At 53.1% G+C, this 26781-nt stretch overlaps 1 protein-coding gene across 2 annotated transcripts; it reads right to left on the reverse strand.

Annotated features, from left to right (window-relative positions):
- Window positions 1–872: 872 nt before the first annotated feature.
- On the reverse strand, window positions 873–24965 carry CLTB (clathrin light chain B). Of its 2 annotated transcripts, XM_016954288.4 has the most exons (6): window positions 24549–24932; window positions 18622–18668; window positions 6292–6409; window positions 5950–6061; window positions 4721–4774; window positions 873–1317 (listed from the first exon to the last, which is right to left on the reverse strand). In XM_016954288.4, exons 1-6 carry the CDS (start codon window positions 24733–24735, stop codon window positions 1146–1148), a joined length of 690 nt encoding a protein of 229 aa, XP_016809777.1. In that variant the 5' UTR covers window positions 24736–24932; the 3' UTR covers window positions 873–1145. The 2 variants fall into 2 exon arrangements, with proteins under 2 accessions (XP_016809777.1, XP_016809778.1); XM_016954289.3 differs by lacking the exon at window positions 4721–4774 and having other exon boundaries at window positions 24549–24965.
- Window positions 24966–26781: the final 1816 nt, after the last annotated feature.

Below are 26781 nucleotides of genomic sequence, written 5' to 3' on the forward strand. Positions count from 1 at the left end.
CGAAGATTTGGCCACAAAGACAGACATACCTAGAAGGCAGTGTGCAAACAGCCATCTGATGGGGGCAGGATTGGGGTGATGCGTCTGCCAGCTAAGGGATGCCTGAGGCCACCAGAAGCCAGAAGCAGGTGGAACAGACCCTTCCCCAGCTCCTTCAGAGGGAGCATGGCTCTGCCACAGCTTGATTTCAGATTTCTGGCCTCAAGAACTATGAGACAATAAATTTCTGTTCTAAGCCAGCTAGTTCATATACCTTCTTACAGAAGCCCTAGGAAGCGAATATTTACTGGCAATTACTCAAATCTTTTTAAACATCATGCAGGTCATGAACGTCCTGTTTGCAAACTCTGCTGAAGGGGAAGAAGGTGTGATCACTGGTTGTTTATCCAAAATCCAAGATGGGCCCAGTTGAAGGAGGAAGCGAAATACACAGGGCAGTGGACCCTCCACATCCAGAAGGTCCCAGCCAACCCTAAGGAAGGGAGTCTCATGGGTCTTCAGGGCTCTTACCCAGGCTTAGGAGGAAGCTACCACCAGGAACCTCTGGTCTCGCTTTTCCCTCCCACTACAAGCCACTTCCCCTCTGGGAACCTTGGTGTCCTTGGCTATATGATGAGAATAACAGAATTTACCTCACAGACTTGTTAAAGGATCGAGGTTACAAAAGCATTCTGCGAGAGGCTGTCTTTCCTCCTGGAGGTGGAGGCAACAGACATGGAGAGCTTGGGGCTCCCACTTGGCTGGGAAATGGGGGAACATTCTCCCTTCTCTCAAGGTCATGAAGCTGGGAAAGTTCTAAGCACAAACCGAGCCCTGACACCAGTTGTGGCTTCCAGAGAAGTGAGAATGATAATAAATAAGTGTAAAAAGAGTTAACAACACACCCTTTAAGCCAAGAAAAAAAATACATCAGGAGGGACAGTCACAATTGAGTAGACTGAGAGGAGGCGTGAGGGGCTGGACCAGAGGGCCAGGAGGGAGCGAGGCGTGACGGGGTGAGGGTCCCCCTCCCAGCGCCTGGAGATGGGGAGGAGTGGAATAGGCTGTGGGTAGCAGCTGCTGCGAGTCTCCACCCCGACCAAAGCAGCTGCTCCTCCTGTGCCCAGGCCCGGCCCATGCTCTGTGGCCATGCACCTAGCAGGCACCTAGCGGGACAGTGGCGTCTGCTTCAGGGACATGAGCACCGAGCGCAGGCGGGACACATCTTTGCACTGCTTGCTGCTCTTGGGGTTGAAGTCACATAGCTGGGCCACCTTCTCCCACTCTGTGCCTGGGGTCTCCTCCTTGGATTCCTTCACGAAAGCCTCCTCGGATGCCCTGCAGGTGGAGATAGGACGGGCTTTTATAGCAGTCTGCTTTCCCCCAGCCTTGCCCTTGAGCAAAGCTGCTTTGCCCAGCCTACTCTGGGGCACTGTGTCCTCCCCAGCCTTGTGCCCCCCTGACTTCAGAGGAGGGCAGCCTTGGCGCAGGAGGAAGCCTAGCTTGGTCCTGCCTCAGGACCTTGGCACTTGCTATCACCTCTTCCTGGAACACACTTCTCCCAGACCTGCTCCTGGCTTGCTGCTTCTTGTCATTCAGGTCTCAGTGTGGGCCTCACCTCCTCAGAAAGTCTTCCCAGCCTAGGCACCCTCTGTTCATTACTTCCCCATCGGGAGTTCCCAACCTGGGGTTCCTGACACCTAAAGACCCTTGGAGGTCCTAGGACGACCTAATGCAGGACCTTAGCTATTTCACCATTTCCAAAAACTTGGCAGAAGTAGGACACTGACTAACCATCTAACAGAAGCACCTAGTTTAGCATTGCCTGAATGTTCTGTGTGAGGATTCTCCAGAAAGACTGTGGTCAAATACCTATGGAAAACCCAGCTAAAGAGGATCTTTACAGCAAGACTTTCAAAGCCTTTCATGTGCTGTGTGCGTCGTGACCCTCCAAGGTGTGTATGTGATGGAATCCACCACATCCCAAGCATCTTTCACTACAGAGCCCTTTGTAGCCCAGAACCACCACTGTCTCTGAGGAGCCACAGCCTGGGGCATGAATGCTCCACTGGAGTCTGCTTTTGGTTGGAATCAGGTTAGGATGAAAACTGGCGGTCCTTCATCAGAAGTTCTGGTTGACAGTCACAGAAGCCACTGACTAAGGGACAGTGGGGAAACAAGTAAATACAGTCTAGTGGACAAAATCTACACGTGGGACTCACTAACAGAAAGACAATAAGGGATTCTTAGGTGAGGAGAGCTGGGTCTATGTCCTGTTTGGCCAGCGAGGGTCGCTCACAAGTCCCTGGAAGCCCCCTCTCCATCTCAAGCAGGACCAGTTCTGCCGATGCCAGACACGACTGATGGCAGGAGCTCTCCATGGAAGAGCTGACCCCGGATCAGGTGACCTGGCCCCTCTCTAGGGATGCTGGCTGTATGCTCATTTCCTAGCCTGTAAAATGAGGATCATAGCTCTGCCCTACCAACTATTTCACTGGACTGAGAATTCAATGAGGTAGCAAGCAGGTCTGGAAAAAAGGAAAGTGCTGCGTGGAGCTGGGTGGCAAGTGGGGATGAGGGGAGCTATCCTCGGAGCTGTCCCTTCAGGGTCCAGAGGCTCCCCTCTGTCCTTGCAGCTCAAAGCGTCCATGGTCCAATGGCATCAGCATGACGACAGAGCCTGTCAGAAATGCAGACCCTTGGGCCTCCCCACAGTCCTGCTGAATCAGAATCGGGGTTTTCACCAGACCCCCTGGTAATTCATAGGCATGTGAAAGTTTGAGCCTGGGCGCAGTGGTTCACTCCTGTAATCCCATCACTTTGGGAGGCAGAGGCGGGTGGATCACTTGAGGTCAGGAGTTCGAGACCTGCCTGGCCAACACGGTGAAACCCCATCTCTACTAAAAAATACAAAAAATTAGCCGGGCATGGTGGCGAGCACCTGTAGTCCCAGCTACTCAGGAGGCCGAGGCAGAAGAATTGCTTGAGCCCAGGAGGCAGAGGTTGCAGTGAGCTGAGATCATGCCACTGCACTCCAGCCTGGGTGACAGAGCGAGACTCCGTCTTAAAAAAAAAAAGTTTGAGAAGCCCTGGTCTATACTCTCTCTTCAGGGCTCTCCTGGGTGCTCTCTGGGCCATTTCCTCAGGCTCAACAGAAGCATCGAGCCCCCTGTGGTATTCCACAGCACCCATGCCCATCTGACATCCCCATCCCTTGCTGGAAGCCTCCTGTGGCTCCCCACTGCCTTCTGGATCAAGTCTGAGCTCAGCCTTGGCACAACAGGCACTTTGCAACCAGCCCCAAGCCAACCACCTCCCAGCCTCAGCTCCCACCCATCCCCACCATCCCCACCATCCCCACCATCCCCACCATCCCCACCATCCCAGACTGTAGAGCTTCAGCCACTGCAGCCAGCTGGGCCTTTTCTCTCTGGATGCCTTGGCCCCAGCTGCTCCTCCCACCTTCTCTTCCCACCCTCCCTATCCAGCAAACTCCTTCTCACACTTGAAGGTCAGCTGAAGGTCTTGCATCTCTGAAGCCTGCCCAGGCTCCCCAGGCAGAGAGTGGCTTCCAGAGCTCACTGTGTCCTTCCACGAGGCCCTTATCACAACACACTCCAGACCATGAGCACGGTGCGGGGGGTGGCCTGTGGGTGTCTTACCAATCTGGCACAAGGCCAGTGCCAAAGAGTACTAAATGAGGGAGAGTGGAAGGAAGCAGATGAAGGCTCTGGTGTGCTCTGTGCCCTGTGAGAGGAGGCTTAGCCTCGACACATGACGGGCTGCCAGGGCACACCTAGAGTGAAGAACAGCAAGTACCTTCTCTTCAGCTCCACAATCCCCACCGCCACCCTCCAGGATGTCTCTACCAACTGATGTTGGCACGAGATAAAACCTGTTTGCCAACCCTGGTCTTGATTACTCATCACACCAAGTAGACCCCAAACCTGAAACATGTGAGGGGGCCTGTGGTGGTCTGGGCAGGGGCTGATGGCCAAAGTCAGTGCACTGGGGCAGGAGGAAGAGATGGATGTCACAAAGGAGCAGCTCTTGTCCTTTACATGCCTCCAGCATCCCATGCTCAGTGTCTGTTTTGTTGAATAAAAGACCCCTTCAGCTGGGTGTGGTGGCTCATGCCTGTAATCCCAGCACTTTGGGAGGCCGAGGTGGGTGGATCACCTGAGGTCAGGAGTTCGAGACCAGCCTGGCCGACATGGTGAAACCCCGTCTCTACTAAAAATACAAAAGTTAGCCGGGCGTGGTGGCATGTGCCTATAATCTCAGCTACTCGGGAGGCTGAGGCAGGAGAATCGCTTGAACCCAGGAGGTGGAGGTCGCAGTGAGCCGAGATCGCAGCACTGCACTCCATCCTGAACAGCAGGAGCGAAACTCCATCTCAAAAAACAAAAAACCCTTCACCCCACACACCCACCAAGAGACATCACAGAGGGAGGGAGTTGGGGTGCTCTGCCATTTGCCCCTCCCACATGGGAATGAGTGGCAAGCACATTCCTTTCTCTGCCTTTATCCTGCAAGGCTCTGATTTAGCCAAGCAGCCTCCACTTCACTGGAGGGAGGGAGGTGGTTGGTGCCTGCACCCACCAGGGCATTTGCCTCCTGTTCTGACCATTGCTCCGAGCCCAGCCACACTCATTTATATCCCACAAGCAGGAAACTCAAGAAACTGTGGTGGCCATTCCCTCTCTAGCTCCCCCAACAGAGAAGCAAAACAGACACGTACACGTAGCCGATGATATCAGCATCTGGCTGCTGGTAGAATGCTTTGTCAGCGATCCTTGAGGGAAAGGTTGAGGGAAGGGGTTAGGTGGGGGAAGACAGATGGCAAGACAGACAGGCAGGCAGAAGGTTAGAGAGAGAGAGAGAGACAGCATTAGTACCTCCAGTGGGAGAAATGTTAGGAAGCATAGTTCTGGAAGGCTCAGCAACGACCCACAGCCCCAAACAGGAGAATGCGGACCTTCACCCTGGCCCCAGCACCTTCTCTAAAATTCATCCCTGATCATGTTACTCCTGTTCAAACACCTTCAGTGGCTCCCCACTGCCCATGTCACGGCCCAACTCATCAGCCAAGGCCCTTACAATGTGAGTCCACAGGTTCCTGCCTTCTCTCCCACCGCTCCCTGGCCCCCCGTTGCCTAATACATCACATTTTTTTCTTCGTACCCAGGTCTAGAATGCCCCCCTACCTCCTGCCCTTTTTCCCCTTTTTTCCTCCTAGTCTTCCAAAGCCCAAGTCCCAAGACACAGAGGTCTCTCCCTGACCTGTTTCCTTGCTTCCATGGCCTTCGTGCAGAGGGCCCTACTGTATTTGAGCTTAGCTGAACATGTGTGTTTTTCTCCTCTGCACCCTTTGAGGACATAAGGCTGGGTCCTCCTTATCTCCATCTCCTCCGTGCCTACCCCAGAGCCTGGCATGCAGCAGTTCCCTAGACAGAAGGGTAGCTTTCCCAGAACAGGCCTTTCCCTTCCTGGAGGACCTTGTACCGTGAAGGACAGAGCCTCAAAGGCAGGGAGCACTGGGCAGTGTTCAGTCATGTCCCCACAGCCCCTCTCATGTCCCCACCCTCTCATGTCCCCACAGCTCCCTCATGTCTCCACCCCTTCATGTCCCCATGGCCCCCTCATGTCCCCACGGCCCCCTCATGTCCCCATGGCCCCCTCATGTCCCCATGGCCCCCTCATGTCCCCATAGCCCCCCTCATGTCCCCACGGCCCCCTCATGTCCCCATGGCCCCCTCATGTCCCCATAGCCCCCCTCATGTCCCCACGGCCCCCTCATGTCCCCATGGCCCCCTCATGTCCCCATAGCCCCCCTCATGTCCCCACGGCCCCCTCATGTCCCCATGGCCCCCTCATGTCCCCATAGCCCCCCTCATGTCCCCACGGCCCCCTCATGTCCCCACCCCTTCATGTCCCCATGGCCCCCTCATGTCCCTACAGCCCTCTCACCGGTTGTTGATCTTGTTCTTCTCTACTTGTTCACTCTGGCGCTGGTTCCACTCCTCCAGGTCCTTCTTGGCCTTCTCCCGCCATTCCTGTTCTGTGACCTTAGACGCAGCATCTAGGACCCCACAAGAGAGTGGCTGCTTTCCAGCCGGGATGCACAGGCCCGGCCGCGCTCCTCCCCTGGCCCCTGCCAGGCTCCTCCCCTGGCCCCTGCCAGGCAGCCACAGGGCCGCACCGGCCCAGTCCCACATTAAGGCATGCGGGGTCCCATGCACTCTGAGGACTCCCCACACTCCACCCCACACACAGCCCACCCAGCCAACCCCGCCTCAGCCCCGCCCTCACCCAGCTCTTGCAGCCGTTTCCTCTGCTCCTCTCGCCACTTGCGGATGCTCTCAGGCTCCTGGGTCAGCCTGTCAGCCTGGGCAATGGCTGCGTAGCCATCAGCAGGACCGTTGGCCTCCTAGAACACAAACACGCAGCAGTCTATCCAGCCAGCACACCTGCCCTGCTGTCTCTGCTGCCCCTGCTGGGGACCCACTCACGTCTGGATAACTCAGCCTCAAACAACCTCATACCCACCGTCTCTGGTGACTACACCTATCTTTGCACTTGCTGTTCCCTCTGTCAGCAACACTCCGCCACCTGTGTGACTGCGGGCAAGTTACTCACCCTATCTGTGCCTGATCATTGCCTCCGGCCCAGTCATAGGTTTTGATACCCCCGAAGCAGAAGACTCAAGAAAGCGTGTGCCAGCCACTTTCTTTGTCATAAAATGGGCTAAATAACAGTATGCACTCTGACGGGAGGACATAAGGATGAAATGAGTTAAAAATTATAAAGAATGTCGGGCGCGGTGGCTCACGCCTGTAATCCCAACACTTTGGGAGGTCGAGGCGGCGAATCACCTGAGGTTGGGAGTTCGAGACCAGCCTGACCAACACGGAGAAATCCCGACTCTACTAAAAATACAAAAAATCAGCCAGGCGTGGTGGTGCATGCCTGTAATCCCAGCTACTCCGGAGGCTGAGGCAGGAGAATCACTTGAACCCGGGAGGCAGAGGTTGCAGTGAGCCGAGATCACACCATTGCACTCCAGCCTGGGCAACAAGAGCAAAACCCCGTCTCAAAAAATAAACAAATAAAAATAAAAAATAAAAATACTGCTTGGCACAGTGAGTCCCTTGTGTTACCGTCATTAAAATCACTCTCAATGGTGGTTGTATTAACTCCTAACACTGAGTCCAAAACGACCTCAAGACCTCACTTTTTTTTTTGAGATGGAGCGTCCCTCTGTTTCCCAGGCTGGAGTGCGATGGTGCAATGTTGCTTCACTGCAATCTCTGCCTCCCAGGTTCGAGCGATTTTCCTACCTCAGCCTCCTGAGTAGCTGGGATTACAGGCACACGTCACGACGCCCGGCTAATTTTTTGTAGTTTTAGTAGAGACGGGGTTTCTCCATGCTGATCTCGAACTCCCGACCTCAGGTGATCCACCGGCCTCGGCCTCCCCAAGTGCTGGGATTACAGGCTTGAGCCACCGTGCACAGCCCAAAAGGACCTTACTTTATAATGTGTTTGTCTGTCTCTGCCATCAGAATGTCATCTCTGTCCATTTCACTGCTATGTCCCCAGAGCCCAGCACAGTGCCTGGCCCAGCAGATGCTCAGTAGATGTTTGTTGAGTAGAGAAGCATCCCTGAGATATGCAGCATGATCATAGCTCAGATCACACCATGGGGAAGAACTTGGACTCTGCAGCCAGGCTGTCTCGGTTCAGACGCCACCTCTGATACCATGAAATGTTTGTAAGGCCTGGGAGAAATTGCTTAACCTTGCCTGACTTTTGTTTTCTCATTTGAAAAATGGGGCTGGGCATGGTAGCTCATGCCTATAATCCCAGTACTTCGGGAGGCCAAGGCAGGAGGATCACTTGAGGCCAGGAGTTTAAGACCAGCCTGGGCAACACAGCAAGAATCTGTCACTATTTTCAAAAAAGTTTTTTTAATTATGGAAAAAAAGGCCAGGCACGGTGGCTCACGCCTGTAATTCCAGCACTTTGGGAGGCCGAAGCGGGCAGATCACTTGAGGCCAGGAGTTTGAGACCAGCCTGGCCAACATGGCGAAACCCCATCTCTACTAAAACTACAAAAAATTAGCCAGGTGTAATGGCTGCTTAGGAGGCTGGGACTTGGGAGAATCGCTTGAGCCTGGGAGGCGAAGGTTGCAGTGAGCAGAGATCGTGCCACTGCACTCCAGCCTGGGCCACAGAGTGAGACTTGGTCTCAAAAAAAAAAAAAGAAAGAAAAATGGGAATAGACCGGGCACAGTGACTCACACCTGTAATCCCAGCACTTTGGGAGGCCAAGGTGGGTGCATCACATGAGGTCAGGAGTTCGAGACCAGCCTGACCAACATGGTGAAACGCCATCTCTACTAAAAACACAAAATTAGCTGGGTTTGGTGGCCCACACCTGTAATCCCAGCTACTTGGGAGGCTGAGGCACAAGAATCACTTGAATTCGGCGCGGGGCAGGGGAGGCTGCAGTGAGCCAAGATCACACCATCGCACTCCAGCCTGGGCAATAAAAGTGAGACTCTATCTCAAAAAAAAAAAAAAAAGAAAGAAAGAAAGAAAGAAAAAAAGAAAAAAAAAGGAATAATATTAAGAACACCTCTAAGAGCTGTTATGATTTAATACTATAATATTTGTGAGATATTTAGAAGAGTGCTTGGTGTGGAGTGATGGCTCAGTGAATAGTAGCTAGAATTACTACTATTATTATTCATTCCCATTTTACAAGGGAGGAAACTGAGGCCCAGAGACATGGCACAACGTAGTGGCAGAGCCAGGACTAGAGTCCAGGTCCCTGACTCCCAGGCAGGGGCTCTGCTCACGTCTCCCCGCCCCTTGCCAGAGCTGGGGACCCAAAGCGCTGAGCACCGTGAGCTCTGCTCACAAGGGTGTGGCACCCTCTGGTCTGGCAAAGCCTTTCCAATCCAGGTCCAGCCACACCCGCTCTGGCACCCACGCCCTCCGCATTCCTGTCTGCAGGCATCCCACTCCAGCCGCCTGGTCTTTGTCTCCTGGCGCTTCTGGCCGGCAATAGTCTCCCCTCCCTCCTCCTTCAAGCACTTATCAAAACTTCCATGACTGCCTGCGTTGTTTGACATCTTCTCCACACAGGAGTGTCTGGCACACTCTCTGTCCTACGGCGCCCACCTATCCTCAGTGCCTGGCAGGTGCTCAGTAAGCAGTGGCTGAATGAGCAAAGACCCCTGGAGCCAGCAGGCACCCGGTTCAAGGAGGAGCTCTGGGAGAGGGAACACATAGATGGAACATCAGGGCTACAGTCTCCAGCTGCCTGGGGAGTGAGGGAAGGGCAGGCCAGGGCAGGCCAGGGCAGGGGTGCAGCCTGGCTCCTGGGATCGTCGGGGCAGCTGGGCGCCACCCTTACTCCTCTCCAGCACAACACTGCATTGCAATTCAGAGACTCTCTCCCAACATCCCAGTGGGCCCTTCTGGGGCCCTTATCCGGAGAACACAAGTTCACTGCTGCTCCTTTCTGGGAACAACGCTGCTCTGAGGCCAGGATACCAGGGACTCCTCCCAGCACCGCTGCCCAAACCTACAGAGCCTTCCATCTGCAGACAACTGCACTGTTACTTTGTGTATATGGGTTTATCCAGGTGCCCTATTTTATTTTCTTCCCAGCACTTACCTCTATCTGAAATGACTTGAGAGGTCAGAGAAGTTGGAAATAAAAATAAAAATACAATGAAGGCATCCATCTGACCACCACCCAATCCCCACTCCTTGAGCAAACATGTACTGAGCCCTTTCTCTGTGCCAGCCCATGTGGGTGTTTTGACAGGAATCCCAAACGTCACTTCACTTTTCATTCCCCAAACTTGCCCCACCCTCCGTCTGAGACAAAGGCACCACAATGCCCTTGTGGGGGAGGAGGAAGGGAAGGGAGGGTCATATCTGAGCACTGTCTTTAGGGTGACATCCACATGGCATCGAGACCTCAGCCTGTAGGTCTATCAGAAAGGGCAGTGGGGGCTGCCTCCTGCAATCGTCACTCGCTCGCCTTGTGTTGCACAGCATTTTCACAAAACCTCCTTTGCTTTCTTGGATTTTTGTTCCAGATGTTAAAATGAAAACAGCAACATTGAACAATTTCCCGAGGGTGCTGAGGCCCCAGCCTCCTGTTCGTCCTTGATTTCTCCTTCCTTCCCATCCCCCGTGCAAGTCATCAGCAGGGCCTGTCATCACAATCTCTAAAACTCTCCCTCCTGCCCTCACCGCCCCTGGCCTGGACCACTGCTGGTCTCTGCTTCCTGCAGCCCCATCTCCACAAAATGCCCGAATGACCTGTTTGGAGCCTAAATCCGATTTATCATGTCACACTTTAAAATATCCAAAGGCAGCCGGGCACGGTGGCTCGCGCCTATAATCCTAGCACTTTGGGAGGCTGAGGCAGGCAGATTGCCTGAGCTCAGGAGTTCGAGACCACCCTGGGCAACATGGTAAAACCCCATCTCTACTAAAATACAAAAATTAGCCAGGTGTGGTGGCGGACGCCTGTAATCCCAGCTACTCAGGAGGCTGAGGCAGGAGAATTGAACCCGGGAGATGGAGGTTGCAGTGAGCCGAGATCGTGCCACTGTACTCCAGCCTAGGTAACAGAGCGAGACTCTGTCTCACAAAATAAATAAATAAAAATAAAATAAAACATCTGAAGGCTCCCTATTATGGCTAGAACAAAATTCAAGTGATCTGGTCTCTCCCTGGGCCTCTGATTTCTGTCCTCTATTCTTGCACTCTTGCCACACTGGCCTTCATGCAAGCTCATCTTGTATCCCCTCAGAGACTCTGTCTGGAACATTCTTCCCCTAGAATCGAGGGTCTACAGCTTCCTAGGGCTTCCCCTGCCTCCTGATTGAGGCCTTGGCTTGTTTACCTGTTTATTATCTGTGTCCTCCCCCTTCCCTCCCTGCCATGAGGGCAGAGGCTGCCTGTTTCCATACAGCACCCAGCACCGGGAGGGCCTGGCTGCAGGAACCTTTCAAGAATACTGAATGAATTCATAGATGTTCAGGCTTGGGGACAGGGACGAGCAAGACACCTTCCAGGAAGTTGGGACAGGGAGTCCCTCACAAATGAGAACCATGGCTGGGGAAACGTGAACCTTGCTGGAACACAGTTCAGATAAAGAGAGTGGGGAAGGGAGGGCACCATTCTCGCCTGGGGACAGAGTACAGTAGGAGAGATGGGGAAGGGCATTTCAGGCCAAGAGCCAGCACGTGTAAGAATCACGTGGGCCTGGAGCCTTTGGGAAATGGATACACAGATGCTGCCAGATGTGGGAGAGGAGTGGTGAGGGGCCCTGAACAGGAGTCTCTTTTCATCTGTATCCTTCAGGGCCCGCCATCTCCATAAAGCCTGCCCTAATTTTTTTTTTTTTTTTTTTTTTTGAGGCACAGTCTCGCTCTGTCGCCCAGGCTGGAGTGCAGTGTCAGGATCTCGGCTCACTGCAACCTTGGCCTCCTGGGTTCAAGCGATTCTCCTGCCTCTGCCTCCCAAGTAGCTGGGATTACAGGCATCTGCCACCACACCTGGCTAATTTTTTTATTTTTAGTAGAGACGGGGTTTTGCCATGTTGGCCAGACTTGTGTCGAACTCCTGATCTCAGGTGATCCACCCGCCTCGGCCTCCCAAAGTGCTGGGATTACAAGCGTGAGCTACTGCGCCTGGCCAAGCCTGCCCTAAATTAAGACTCCAGAGAACTTGCATTTAAAGGGCTTTCTTTAATCTTCGCAACCCTACATGGTTGGTTTTTTGTTTTTTGGTGTTTTTTTGTTTTGTTTTGTTTTCTTTTTTGAGATGGAGTCTCGCTCTGTCACCCAGGCTGGAGTGCAGTGACGTGATCTCGGCCCACTGCAACCTCCGCCTCCCGGGTTCAAGCAATTCTCCTGCCTCAGCCTCCCCAGTAGCTGAGATTACAGGCGCCCACGACCATGCCTGGTTAATTTTTGTATTTTTAGTAGAGAAAGGGCTTCACCATCTTGTCCAGGCTGGTCTTGAACTCCTGACCTTGTGATCCACCCACCTCAGCCTCCCAAAGTGCTGGGATTACAGGCGTGAGCCACGGTGCCCGGCCTGTTTTTGTGTGTGTGTGTTTGTTTTGAGACAGAGTCTCACTCTGTTGTCCAGGCTGGAGTACAGTGGCGTGATCTCTGCTCGCTGAAACCTCCGCCTTTCCGGGTTTGAGAGATTCTCCTGTCTCAGCCTCACAGGTAGCTGGGATTACAGGTGGGCACCACCACACCCGGCTAATTTTTTATTTTTAGTAGAGACAGGGTTTCATCATGTTGTCCAGGCTGGTCTCAAACTCCTGGCCTCCTCTGCCTGCCTCAGCCTCCCAAAGTGCTGGGATTACAGGCATGAGCCACCACGCCCAGCCAAGTTTTATTCTTTTTGTTTCACAAGTAGGTAAACTCTATCTCCAAAGAGCCAAGGTCACCCAGCCAGGAAGTGGCAGAACCAGGATTCAAACTGAATTGCTGGGTGTGACTCGCCACATAGTAGCTAATAGGGCCCAAAGTCACTTCTGTGACTCATAGCTTGTGTGCCTGCTTGTCTTCCTCTCAAGACAAGACTAGAGACTGGGTCCCCAGCTCCGGTTGCCCCCAGGTCTCATGGCCCGCCTTCCTCTGGGACGCACCCGCACACGCCACCCTCCGCTCACCTAGGGGCTGGGTCAGGAATTTGTGAGAAGCGTCCGGGGCTGCAGAGCACTTTCTTCCACAGCCCTTTGGGGCAGCGGAGTGGAGCCTCTAATTCTCATTTTACAAATGAGAAACCAGGCTCAGAGTAGTTAAGTGACTAGCCCACAGCCAGCCAGCTGGGAAAAAGCAGAAAGTGAAGTCCAGGTCTTCTGACTCCATCTAAACCTCCGCTGCAGCCTGCAGTCTGGGTGTGGGAACAGCCTTAAGGAAACTCAGCCCCCACGGTGTCCTGCCCCAGTCCCAAGGTGCCAAGCCTGGCCAAACCGGGCCCACATCTCCGCCACCTGCCACCAGCTGCAAGGCCCACTGATGCACTCTAGTGGGGGCTATGCAGGGCTCACCCGAAACCTTTGGCCTCTCCTGGCACGTCCCTTTGTGCAGCAGGTCCCGGGCTCCGGTGAACCCCGGAATGAGTGACCGACCCTCTGTGGCTTTGCACATGCTCTTCCCTTGGCCTTGGCCAAGGCCACCCACATCCCCCTGGGCAGCCTCAGAACCCCCTGCCAGTGTCCCCTCACACTTGCATTCCCTAACTTTAGTGCAGGCTCTGGCGCCTGATCCTGGATTCGAGTTTTACCTCTTACTAGCTACACAACTCGAGCGAGCTGTTAAACCTCCTGTTAAAACAGGAATAATGACAACCGACATCACAGGGAGTTGGGAGGACTCAGGGAGATCATGCACGTAAAGCCCTTGGCTGGTGCCTACACAGAGAAGAACTCAATCTGTTAGCTCCTAATGCTTCCCCAAAGCCAAGCCCTCACCTTCCTGGGCTCCCATTCACTTCTTTCACTTCTTTCCCTGTCTTCTATCAGAAGCGAGTTTGGGACCAGGCGCAGCGGCTCACACCTGTAATCCCAGCACTTTGGGAGGCTGAGCAGGAGGACTGCTTGAGCCCAGGAGCTCGAGACCAGCCTGGCCAATATAGCGAGACCACATCTCCATAAAAAAATTAAAAAATTAGCCAGGCATGGTGGCCCTCCCTGTAGTCCCAGCTATTCAGGAGGCTGAGGCAGGAGGATCACTTAAGCCCAAGACTCAAGGCTGCAGTGAGCCATGATCACACCACTGCACTCCAGTCTCAACTACAGAGCAAGACCCTGTCTCTCAAAAAAAAAAAAAAAAAAAGAAAAAGAAAAAGAAAAAAAAGAGAGCTCTTTGGAGACAAACTACCCAGTGGATTTGCCACCATATCCATTTATTCACTGCCCTAGCAGGTGTGTGGCCATAAAAGAATGTGCACTGACCAAATGAATAAACGACCAAACGTATAAACCAAATGAATAAACAAGTAGCTGGGTACACAGGGGCGTGGAGTGCACGGGACGAGCGCTGGACACTCCATCAGAGGGGCTGGGCTTTACATCCCCCTTCTGCCACTCACTGGACTCGCGACCTTTGAGAAGTCCCTTCCCTGGGCAGCTTGGCTTTCAAACCTGTTAAATGAGTGACAATATCCTACTACCGGTGGGAAGTGAGGCTTACGAGATGCTCTGGTAACACTCTGCAGCCCATAGAGGGCGTGTGCGTATGAGGGACAGCATGGCTGCTGTGGCCTGCTGTTCCGGCGTGGCAGGGCCCCACACCTGCTGGCCCTCCGTGCACCATGACCAGGAGAGCACAGTGGTGCTGCTGGCAGGCAAAGCCCCGAGAAGCAGTCACCACTCATTATTTCCGGGCTGCTCAGAACTTATTTTCCTGCCCCTGTCCCCACCCCTACCCTTGCCAGTGACAGTGAGTGTCACGGGCCACAGCTGGGCTCTGCTTTAATCACCTGAGCATCTCAGGGCGGAGATCAGCCATGGCCAGGAGGGTTGGCAACCAGGAGAGATCACCAGCGGCTAGAGCAATGTTCTGACCCCTCCCAAGCTCTGGAGAGAGAAAGGGGCAGGAATGGCCAGGACCAGAAGGCAGGAGGCGACAGTCAGGGCCAGGCTTGTCTCAGTCTAGCTCCCTAGAATCCCTCTCCTGAGGGGCCCCTCTGCTGGGCCCACCCGTGAGAGCCTCTGTGGACCCACACCAGCCCAGCGTGTGCTGCGACTCCAGGGATGGCCAAGAGGATGAGCCACATCCTTCTTTGGGATTGATCAGCTAAATCTAAGCTAAGCTGAGCTGCTGATTCCTCTAAGTAGCTAAAAGGAGGATGATGGGAGTATTAGGGGAAAGGAGAGAGGATCTGTGCAGAGGTGGGGAGGCGGAGTCCTGCAGGGCCCTTCTGTCCCTGCCCCTGGCTGTGCCAAATGGAACTGGAATAGTTGTGGGCAGGCTCGTCCTTAGGCTGTATTGGCAACTGGGTTTGTAGCTGGACCCGCTAGTGGTGCACGGGCTGCAGAAAAGAGGAAGAAAGGAAGCACAAAAGCTCTGTCCGGGATCCTTGAAAGTGTTGGGTGTGCACAGGCCAAGGTTTCTCCTCCCCCTGCAGGTGCAGGCCAGACCTGCTATGCTCAATCCTAAAGAGCTGGGGCTTTCCACCTGTGACCCAGGCGCTGTGGCCAGCCAGTTCCAGCAACAGAGTCGTAATGCAAAGCACACCGGGTCGGAGCCCAGGAGATGTAGGCAAGCTGGGGCTTTGCCACTAAGCTTCTGAGTGATTCAGCTCATCTGTGACCCTGCCCTGCCTGTAAAGATTCTAGGATGGCACTGATGTGATATGATTTACAAATAAACACACCTGCTGTGATTCTTAGTAACAGTGAGAATAAGAGTTCTCACTGAGATTGGAAAGGAGGCCCAGGGCTCCTCAGATTCACCCACGGCTCACCCAGGGCTGACAGGTCGGGAGGGAGAAGGCGGGGGGCCAAGTCAGTCAAACGGGGTGCACTCCAGAAGTGGCTGATTTCCTGGGTGACTTTGCATTCACCACTTCACCTCTCTGAGCTTCGTGATGCTAATCTTTAGGAAAGGTAAATGATCCAGCTCAGAGTGTTCTAGGTACTTTCTTTTTTGAGACAAAGTCTCGCTCTGTCGTCCAGGCTGGAGTGCAGTGTGCGATCTCAGCTCACTGCAACCTCTGCCTCTGGGTTCAAGCAGTTCTCCTGCCTCAGCCTCCTGAGTAGCTGGGATTACAGGCAACCACTACCCTGCCTAGCCAATTTTTGTATTTTTAGTAGAGACAGGGTTTCTCCATGTTGGCCAGGCTGGTCTTGAACTCCTGACCTCAAATGATCTACCCACCTCAGCCTCCCACTGCTGGGATTACAGGCGTGAGCCACTGTGCCCGGCCATGTTCTACATACTTCTGTGGTTCCAAGCATATCTCCAGCTCCAGGTGCACTTTAGGACACAGAACTGTGGGGTCAAGCAAAGTCCTGCAGAATGTGGCCAGAGAGCCTGGGCAGCCTAAGTCTTAATGATCTACCAAGCTGCACAGAAGCAAATCCTCATTCTTTGACTCCCTCGGGCCCAACTAGACATGAAGCTGCTGAAGTCCTAGAGATCGACTTTTCCAGCTTGCTGATAGTTGAGTAATTTTCCAGAAACAGGACTTGGCCAGTCTCCCTGCATAAGGTACCAGCCCATCCCTCTTACATAAGAAAATAAGTATTGTTTACTCCCCCAGAGGATCCAAGAAGCCAGCTCCTCCAGGGCGGGGCTCAGAAGATCCCACAGCCAAAGACCCCAGGATCAAGGGTCTTTGGCCCAGTCTGAGTGGGAATGAAGGCTCTGAGGGGAGGTTTAGCCCCACCAGGCATCTGGCTGGGGGGCCTAGGTGAGGACTATTGCATGCCTCTGTGGTCTGAGTTCCCTCAGAGTACTAAAATGGATTTGTGTGTATGCAAGGGGAAGAGAGTTAGGTGGGTGCGGACAGAAGCAGTCTTAACTAGAAATACTTACTAGGGTTTTCCTCTTTTTTTTTTTTTTTTTAAGACTGTCATGCCGGGCACGGTGGCTCGCCCGTGCCTGTAATCCCAGCACTTTGGGAGGCCGAGGTGGGTGGATCACTTGAAGGTCAGGAGTTCGAGACCAGCCTGGCCAACATGATGAAACGCCATCTCTACTAAAAATACAAAAGATTAGCTAGGCGTGGTGGCGGGTGCCTGTAATCCCAGCTACTCAGGAGGCTGAGGCAGGAGAATCACTTGAACTCAGGAGGCGGAGGTTGCAGGGAGCCGAGATCGTGCCATTGCACTCCAGCCTGGGCAATAAGAGCAAAACTCCATCTCAGGAAAAAAAAAAAAAAGACTCACCCAGGCTAAGTGTAGTAGTGTCATCATAGTCACTGCAGCCTGGACCTCCCCAGCTCAAGCTGTAATCCTCCCACCTAAGACTACTGAGTAGCTGGGACTATAGGCACACGCTATTGCCCCAGCTAATTTTTCATTTTTTGCAGAAATGGGGTCTTACTATGCTGCCCAGTTTGGTCTCAAACTCCTGGATTCACATGATCTTCTCACTTTGGCCTTCCAACATCTGGGATTACAGGCGTAAGCCGCCGTGCCCGGCTGGGTTTTCCTCCTTTTTTGCAGGATAAAAACACTTAAAGAATCTGTAAACAACCCAGTGAAAGTGAACGCCCTTTTCTTACCCCCATCCCACCCCACCCTTGGGGCTAACCACTGTTAACAGCTGGTACACATCCTTTCAGATATGTAGTGCAAACCTTTATTTTTATTTTTTTGAGATAGAGTTTTGCTCTTGTTGCCCAGGCTGGAGTGCAGTGGCGTGATCTCGGCTCACCGCAACCTCCCACTCCCGGATTCAAGCTATTCTCCTGCCTCAGCCTCCCAAGTAGTTAGGATTACAGGCATGCGCCACCACACCCAGCTAATTTTGTATTTTTAGTAGAGGTGCGGTTTCACCGTGTTAGCCAGGATGGTCTCAATCTTCCGACCTCATGATCCACCTGCCTTGGCCTCCAAAAGTGCTAGGGTTACAGGCATGAGCCACCACGCCCAGCCCAAACATATTTTTAAAATTTAAAAAAAAAAAAAAAAAAAAAAAGACCATACTGTGTATATTATTCTGCAAGCTGCTTTTTCCACTTAATATATTGTGGACATCTTTTCATGTCAATACAGGAAGATCTGATTGCCCTTTTTTTTTTTTTTTTTTTTTGAGACAGAGTTTCACTCTCATCTCCCAGGCTGGAGAGCAATGGCACAATCTCAGCTCACTGCAACCTCCACCTTCTGGGTTCAAGTGATTCTCCTGCCTCAGCCTCCCGAGTAGCTGGAATTACAGGCACCTGCCACAATGACTGGCTAATTTTCTGTATTTTTAGTAAAGACGGGGTTTCACTATGTTGGCCAGGCTGGTCTTGAACTCTGACCTCATGTGATCCACCCACCTCAGCCTCCCAAAGTGCTGGGATTACAGGCGTCAGCCACTGCACCCGGCCCTGATTGCCCTTTTTAACAACAGCCTGGTTTTCTAATCTATCTATTCAGTTCCCTGACGCTGGACACTTAGGTTGTCTCCAAATTGTCTGCCATTATAAATAACCCTGCAAAGAATCTGGGTGGCCTTGACCAATTATTTCCTTTGGGAAAATTCTGGAAGTGGAATCTCTGGATCAAAGGGCCTGCCCTGTGTGTGGAGATGGCCTGGGTTCTGCCTCCCGTCAGTGGTGAGGGAAGGCCTTGCACTGCCTTCATCTCATGCCGCTGTGGGCCACTTGACCTCTCCCTCCCAAAACCAGACATCACCATGGGCAACCTGAGGCTACTCCCCATCAATCTCAATCTCTAGTGGTTCTTATTCTTCTTCCCTGCCCTCTACATGACAAAAAAACATGCCAAAAACCTTTCTCTATGTTCCCACCCCAATGCATCCGACATAATGAACAGGAGAACCTGGAGCTGTAAGCCTACAACAATGAGGCTTTAGGTTACTGAGACCAGGGCTGTTGGTCCTTACCACTGCTGAGACAGAGCCTTGCTTACCTGAAACACATCTCCATTGACTGTGGTCCCCATGTCCTCAGAACCAGCTGGAAAGAGAACAAGGAGATAGCATTACTCACTGTTTAGCTTATAGCAAGCAGGAAATGGTCCTACATTAGCCCCTCAACCCAAACTCTGTGTACACCCGTGTATATATCGACCCACATGCAAACAGACATAATGGATATATATATAACTTAGGCTCAATCCCATCCCTGACTGTTTATAAAGCCTCTCACAGTCATTAGTACATTTTATTTTCACCACAGCCCTGCAATGAAATTGTTGTCAACCCATTTTACAGATACTCAAGCTGAGGCTCAGAGAGGCCATGCTCAAAATCACCCAGCCAGTAATAGCTCCTTACCTACCTGAAATCACCGACCCCTGGCCATGGCTGGGAATGGCCAGATTACCTGTGAAGCCTGTGCCTGGTGAGTAGGCTGAGCTGCTGTAAGCTCAGGGTGGGGGCTACACTGGATAAGGAAGAGAGGGGCCTACGCGTCTCTGCCTGTCCCTGAGGCGCCTTGAGCAACTGCTCCTCCTGGGTGAGCAGGAGTTGCAGTTCCCACCAGAAGCACCTGGCATATTTTTTCTCTTTGTGCCCCTCCCAGAAGGAATTAAGTTTGCCCTCAGCAGTGACTCCTGCCTGTCCCTTTCCTTGACATTTGATTAGTCACAAATTCCTGGGGCTTCTGCTACAACAGTGACATTCACAGTTGCCCTCCACTGTCTCCTGCAGCTCAGCCCCAGCCCAGGCCCTCGCCACCTTGCACCTGCACAACTGCTTTGCCCGCTAGGGGCAAACACCTGGGAAGACATAACTGTGTCTCTTTCTCTTCTCCTGTGTCTTTCCCAGAGACTTGCATGCACCTGTGACTTTGCAGGTGCTCAATAATTATTTGTTGAATAAACAAGTAAATAAATGCATGAAAGAAAGACAACGACTGCATGGCTTTTGCCCATTCACAGGCCCCCTTGACTCCAGCCTCTCCCATCCCTCTTTCAAACCGATTGCCAGGGCTGACAGTCTGTAAAACATGCACTTACCTGTGCCTCTCCTCTGACTCAAAATGTCATGAAAACAAACTCCAAAGAAATCCACTTCCCATGGACCACAGTGGCCTATAGCGCCTGCTCCTGCCTTGGGGACTTTGCAGGTGCTGTTCCCTCTGCCTGGAAGGCTGCTCCCTCACTCCCTTCAGCTTCTGCTCAAATGCTGCCTAATTAAAGGCCTCCCTGACCACACCCCCATCCACCCCTTGGGCACCCCTTCCTATTCCTCCTGCAGTATTAAGCGCACTTACTATAGCCTGCTGTGTTTATTTGTGTATGTGTTTATTATCTGTCTTCCCCCAACAAACAGACCCTCCATGAGGGTGTGGACTTGGTTTCATCCATGTTGAGGCCCACCTGCAACAGTCCCTGGCACATAACAGGGGCTCAATAAATATTTGCCAGATAAGTACATCTAACCCTGGAACATGAGGATCTCTACAATCTGGCCCTGCCCATTCCTGACTCACTTCCCACCAGCCCATCCCACAAACCCTAAATTCTGGTTTCCTCCTTCTCCAAACACACCACCCTCATCCCCATGCTTTCTTCCTGCTTCCCTCTCTAAAGAACGCTTTTTTGGGCCGGGCGTGGTGGCTTATGCCTGTAATCCCAGCACTTTGGGAGGCTGAGGTGGGCGGATCATGAAGTCAGGAGATCGAGACCATCCTGGCTAACACGGTGAAACCCCGTCTCTACTAAAAATACAAAAAATTAGCCAGGCGTGGTGGCGGGCGCCTGTAGTCCCAGCTACTCGGGAGGCTGAGGCAGGAGCATGGTGTGAACCCGGGAGGCGGAGCTTGCAGTGAGCCGAGATCATGCCACTGCACTCCAGCCTGGGCGACAGAGCGAGACTCCGTCTCAAAAAAAAAAAAAAAAAAAGAATGCTTTTTTGGCTCCATTTATTCTCCAAGGTCCAGCTCATAAGTCACCTCCTCTGGGAAGCCCTCCTCTGCTTCCTTTACTTCCCTAGGCACTTACGGAAGGTCTCACTTCCGGGGTACCCCAGGATATCATACAGTATCCTGCGCCCTCTTGTGCAATTACTCATGACCCCCAGGGTCCGTGTGTACCCCCTTACCAGGCTCCGTGTCCTATTCAGCTCCTCAGGGCTCCAGCACAGAATGGGTGAGCAGTAACTATTGGCTAAATGGAAGTTGAATTGTTCTTTTGAGGCCTGCTGTTATCTGCAAGGCTCTCAGAAACTGCTGTGACTCCTAGCAAAAAGCCATGGAGGCCACATGAGGTTAATAGGCAGATGGACAAATAGCCCTTCACCAGCCAGAGAGGGCTGTGAGCAGCGACAGTGTGTTTGGCCTGGGGACTCAAGGGAAGGGTACTTAATCCCATGGAAATAATCCCCGGGTGACATAAATCATAATTGACTTTGCTTTCAGAGTCAACCAGTGATTGATTCCAACCAGCTCTGTCAGCTGTCACCCCCATTCCTTCAGATAAGGCTTCTCCTGCATGGGTGTCCTGGCCCCTAAATCACAGTGGGACCAATAGCATTTCAGTGGCAGCATCTTCTGCAAAGGGGCTTCTTCTGCTGGGGTGTCTCCTCTAGCAGGGCCTCACGTTACCAGGGTCTATTCCCTGTGATGCCGGTCTGTACACTTGGCCTTCTCGAGAATTTGCACCACCCCACTCCGCCCTGACCAACCCCAGTCTCAGACCCCACATCTGCACACAGCTGCCCGGGGTCTACCCTGATCTTCAGAAAGTCTCTCTGCCTCAGCCTCGAGAGTGTTCCTCTGGACACGCAGTTTCGGCCTCCTTAAGAGTCCACACACACCCACACAGCATTCCAAGTACCTGTTCCCACAGGGCTCTCCACCCGCCCACTGCCCATCTACCACCGGGAGTCCACACTCACAGGCCGGCAGAACAGGACTGAGACAGAGACACGTCCCAGGGATAAACCCCTGAGTGTTTGCTTCCCTCAGCTGCCTGACCCATTTTGGAACAAGGGCAGAGAGGGTCCAGAACATTCCTGTGAGCTTACGAGGCCCAGCGGGGGAAATGGGCTTGCCCAGAACTGACAGGCAAGTCAGAGCCAGGCCTGGTGCTCAGAAAACTGGGTGTGAAAATGGAAACCTACCCAAGGCTGATGAATGGAAACAAAGTGTCCATCATCCAGATCACCCAGGGCCACAGATCCAGCCAGAGAGGAGGGGCTCCCTGTGGCTCCAGCACAGGCCTACACCAGATACGTCTTTCCCCAGGGGCAACTGAGCCCAGTGTCAGCACAGAGACTGCTAATCTGAGGACCCCAACATCTAAGAGAAGGTGCCTCAGAGGTACTGACTGGCGGCCGCTGCTAAGCCAGCTTTTGCCCAGCTCTCAGCAGGCCAGGGCGCTTTTTCTCTGCCTCATCCAGGCTCCTGGCACACATCCCTGGTCAGGGGAAGATTACCTGTTCAGCACTGCATAGGCTGAGAAGGTCAGATCAATTCTAGCCCATCTGGCCACCCACTGAGCCGCCATCCCTCAACACCTCCCTGCTCCCCCATCCGACTAAGGAGTGCAGCTGAGCCTTTGCAGAGTCAGCAGGTATGCGCCTGGGAGACCCTCAGAAGGCTGTATCCCGGCACCTCCCTGGAAGAAGCGAGCGTGTCATTGTTTCTCTCCCTGTCACCGCGGGTCTGAGGCCAATTTCTGCCCCACCCCTGCCAAGGACAGAACTTGCCATCCAGGCTGTAAGCCCCTGGAGCCCCACCATCCTGGGAGAGGCCACAACCTGCTCAGCTCCCTCAGGCATCTGGCTGCCCTCAGCCTGAATCCCATCTTCTCTCTCCTGAGGTTCTGACAATGGCTCCCCTCAGCAGGACCTCCCCACAAGGCCTCCCTCCTCTTCCCTGCACCCCTACCCCAACAGGCCCCAGTGAGCCAGACTTAGGAAAAGGGTGGTCTCACAGAGGTGTGGTCCAATGAATACTGGTGCATTAACTGGGGCAGGCATTTCTTAGGAATTCCCTGGGACAGGGCAGATTCTGTGTTGAGGTGCTGGAAGCTTCCACTTCAGAAGCCCTCCACTGCTGTCTCAGACAGGTGGCAAAAGACCCTGTGCTTCTCACCCCACATCCTATCTCCTCCCAGGGAGGTGACTGCTATAGAATTTTTTTTTTTTTTTTTTTTTTTTTTGAGACAGAGTCTCACTCTGCTGCCCAGGCTGGAGTACAGTGACATGATCACAGCACACTGCGACCTACCTACACCTCCCGGGCTCAAGCTATGCTCCTGCCTCAGCCTTCCCGAGTAGCTGGAACTACAACTACAGCTACATGCCACCATGCCTGGCTAATTTTTGTATGTTTTGTAGAGATGGGGTTTCACCATGTTGCCCAGGCTCCACAGCATTTGAAAGAGCATGGAGCCCAGAGTTGGGAGGCGTGGGATCAAGTCCTAGATCGGTCATTCCTGGCTGTGTGACTCTGGGCAAGATACTCAGATTCTCTGGGCCACCAGTTTCTTGCATGTTACAAAAGCCTGGTTACATTTCTCATATCAAGGAGATACAGAGTTGCTTCAAACTCCTCAGCCACAGGAACTGTCTTATTCATTTCTGTATCCCCAGCGTCCTGGCACACAGTAGGTGCTCAGTAAAGGTTGAATGGATACAAACATGACTGTGAAGAGCCTTGTAAACATCATTAACCAAAATACGTCTATATGTATATATGTCAGCACTTATTACAACAGGCCCATAAACCTCTCCAAAATGACATTAACAGGAAGTAAAACCTGTTTTGGATGTACCCATGAAGGTGATACCTACTTTTTTACTAAATATTTTACAAAATCATTCTTGCTAGCCAGAACCAGGGCAGAAACATCATTGATAAAGATGACCTCACAGGGACTTGGCCCCGAACACTGAGGTCTGAAGCCAATCTCAGTAAATCATAATAGCCCCGGACCACCTTTGGAAAACCATTAAGTCGACAACTACAAAACCCTGAAGGGCCCTACCGCATCTGACTGATGCCTCTTTGCGGCCCACACTCCGGTGTCTAACTCAGAGCCAGACACTTGGAAGGCAGTGTGGTCAGGTGGAGAGGGCTTCGAGTCTGACAGGAACAGGTTTAAATTCACGGCCAGGCGTGGTGACTCACACCTGTAATCCCAACACTTTAGGAGGCAGAGGTGGGAGGATTGCTTGAGCCCAGGAGCTCAAGACCAGCCTGGGCAACACAGCGAGACCCCATCTCAAAAAAAGGAAAAGAAAAAATATATATGTAAAAGAAAAAGAAACAGGTTTAAATTCTTGATCTGCCACTTACTAGTTATTTCAATAGCATACCCCCTTGAGCCTCAGTTTTACCATCTCTGAAATGGGTTCAATCACGTGTATGAAGTGATTAAATGTAACCAAGGCGCTTAGCCCAGCGACTGCCGAATGGCAGGTGGTCACCGGGGAAGGTTAGTGAGTTCCTGGAGCACCCAGGATCCTCTTTTTTCCCAGCGGCAGGAGAGAGCTAAGCCTGAGGGGCCAGGAGGGCTGTGTTCTGCCCACACCTGCACACTTAGCTGGGAGCCTGGGACACCCAGGCTATTAGGAGGCTCAGGAGGGACTCTCAAAACTGAGGTGGGGTTGGATTCCAGAGCCGGGCAGCGGGGAAGCTGGCCTGGGGATGAAATGTCATGACCGAATTCCTGTCCCGGGAGTCACCAGATCCACAGCCCCAGGCGAGGCCTCATCCCCAGCTCGGAAGTCCTACATGGAGATCTCCAAGAAGATTCTTCCCCACGTCCCCCAGCTCCTGCCCCGGGTGGCCTAGAGCAGGCTCTCTTCCCTGTGCCGCTGGGCCCCGGCCGGGGTCCCCCGGGCGCGCGCCCTGAGCCCCTCTCCAGGCCCCGCGCTGACTCACCCCCACTCGTGGGGCCCGGCTGCGCGGGGGCCGCATGGCTGCCAGCAGGTGCCCCGAAGCCCTCGTCGTTCTCTATGCCTGCAATCTCGCTCTCCTGCTGGGCCAGGAAGGCGGCCGCCGGGTCCTCCTCCGCCGCCTCCGGGGCCCCGCTCTCCGACGACGAGAAGAAGCCAAAGTCATCAGCCATTTTCCCCGCGCCTCCGCCGGAGCCTCCGCTGCGCTCGGCTCTGCCCGCGCCTGCCCCGCGCTGCGTCCGGCGGCCGCGACGCTGTCACCCGAGCCGCGGGGAGCCGGCGTCGGCGGGGACGGGCTTGGCGCGGACCGCACTTCCTCTCCGCCACCGGGCCCGGCTGGCTGTCACTGCGGTGCGGGCGCCGCGGCGGGAGGAGCGGAGCCGGAATGCGGTGACGTCACCGCGGGGGCGGGGCCGCAGGGCCGGGAGGTCGCCGAGCAGCGGCCGCAGGAGGGCGCCTCAGGACTGGGCGCAGCGCTGGGCCCGGGACCGGCGCGGCGCTTCCCTCCCTCCGCAGCGGCGCCCAGCTGCTCGCGTCGAGGACACCTGGGCTAGGCACTGCTCCCGCCCGGTCTGGAGGCGAAACGCAGGGCACAGAGTGGCCGTACCGTGCACAGAGCTGCGACAGGAGGCCAGCTCTGGCCTCGGGAGCGCAGACCTGGCTCCTGATTCATTCTGCAGAAGTTTCTTCTCCTAAGCTGGGATGTCATGCACCCCATTCTATGAGCCTCCGCCTCTGTAAGAAGAGGAAAATTGAGGCTGGGAAAGGCTGCCCCGCACCCTTTCATGCAAGTCCAGGTCCTTTCCCACTAGGCCGTGTTGTTTTGTGCATTTTTTTGTGTATCTCCCTTGAGGAGGCTTCAGTTCATACGATCAGAGTTTGGATGGCCAGCTGGGCCCCTTAAATGTCCTTAAGGTATGAACCAGCCTAAGAAAGGCAGACCTGGTTTACCCAGGCAGCCTGCCACTCTCCACGCTGCCCGCTGCCCTCTGTGAACAGGCTCTGAATGCCTCCTCCCTGCCTGCGCTTTGCCAAGCACCAGGACAGCAACGTTTTATAAAATCCAGCCATGGCCATGCGGAGATTACAATCCGGTGAGACCAACAGATGGCAAATGGCCTGTCAAAGCACTGTGTGTGAGGCGCTGTGACATTTAAGCACGGGGTACAGGGAGACGATGCGAAGAAACACCATGGGATTTGGGCTGTCTGCTATTTCTAATGTGGGACTTCAAAGGCAACTATGAAATATGGACTGGAAGAGAGAAAGGAAAGATGTGCCGCCAAGTTGGGGGTGGAAGTGGAGTTGGGGTGAAGGGACCTTCCAGGTTTTTTGTTTTTTTTCTTTTTAATTTTTTTATTTAGAGACAGGGCCTTGCTATATTAACTGGGCTGGTCTTGAACTGCTGGCCTCAGGGGATCCTCCTGCCTTGGTCTCCCAAAACACTGGGATTACATGTGTGAGCTACCAAGCCCAGCTGGAACTTTCAGTTTAATTGGTAACAACTTGAGCACCTTTTGATGTTACTGTTTTTTGGGGTTTTTTTATTGTTTTATTTAATTAAATTAATGTATTTATTTATTGCTGTTCATTTGCATGGTTTTGTTGTTGTTGTTTGTTTGTTTTTTGTTTTGAGACAGGATCTTACTCTTGCCCAGGCTAGAGTGTAGTGGTATGATTATAGTTCACTACAGCTTCAACTCCTGGGCTCAAGTGATCCTCTCATCCTCAGACTTCCAAGAGCTGGGATTACAGGCATGAGCCAACGCACCTGGCCTTTTTGATATTATTGTAAGTGGAAGTTTTATCTTCTTTTTTGATTGCGTATTGTTAATGCATAGAAATTTAACTGATTTTTGTGCATTGGCTTTGTATCCTGCTGCTTTGCTGAATTCATTTATTAGCTCTAACATTTTTTGTGTGTGGAATATTTAGGGTTTTCTGCAGATAAGAGCTTATTAGCCAGGTGCCATGGCTCATACCTGTAATCCCAGCACTTTGGGAGGTGGAAGTGGGTGGATAGATTGAGCCCAGGAGTTTGAGACCAGTCTGGACAACGTGGCAAAACCCCATCACTACTAAAACTACAAAAAATTAGCCAGACATGGTGGTATGGTGCCCGTAGTCCCAGTTACTCAGGAGGCCGAGGTGAGGGAATCACCTGAGCCCGGGAAGTCAAGGTTGCAGTGAGCTATGATTGTGTAAGAGGTGTGTGAATC

This window comes from Pan troglodytes, chromosome 4, assembly GCF_028858775.2.
Source record: "Pan troglodytes isolate AG18354 chromosome 4, NHGRI_mPanTro3-v2.0_pri, whole genome shotgun sequence".
Lineage (NCBI taxonomy): Eukaryota > Metazoa > Chordata > Mammalia > Primates > Hominidae > Pan > Pan troglodytes.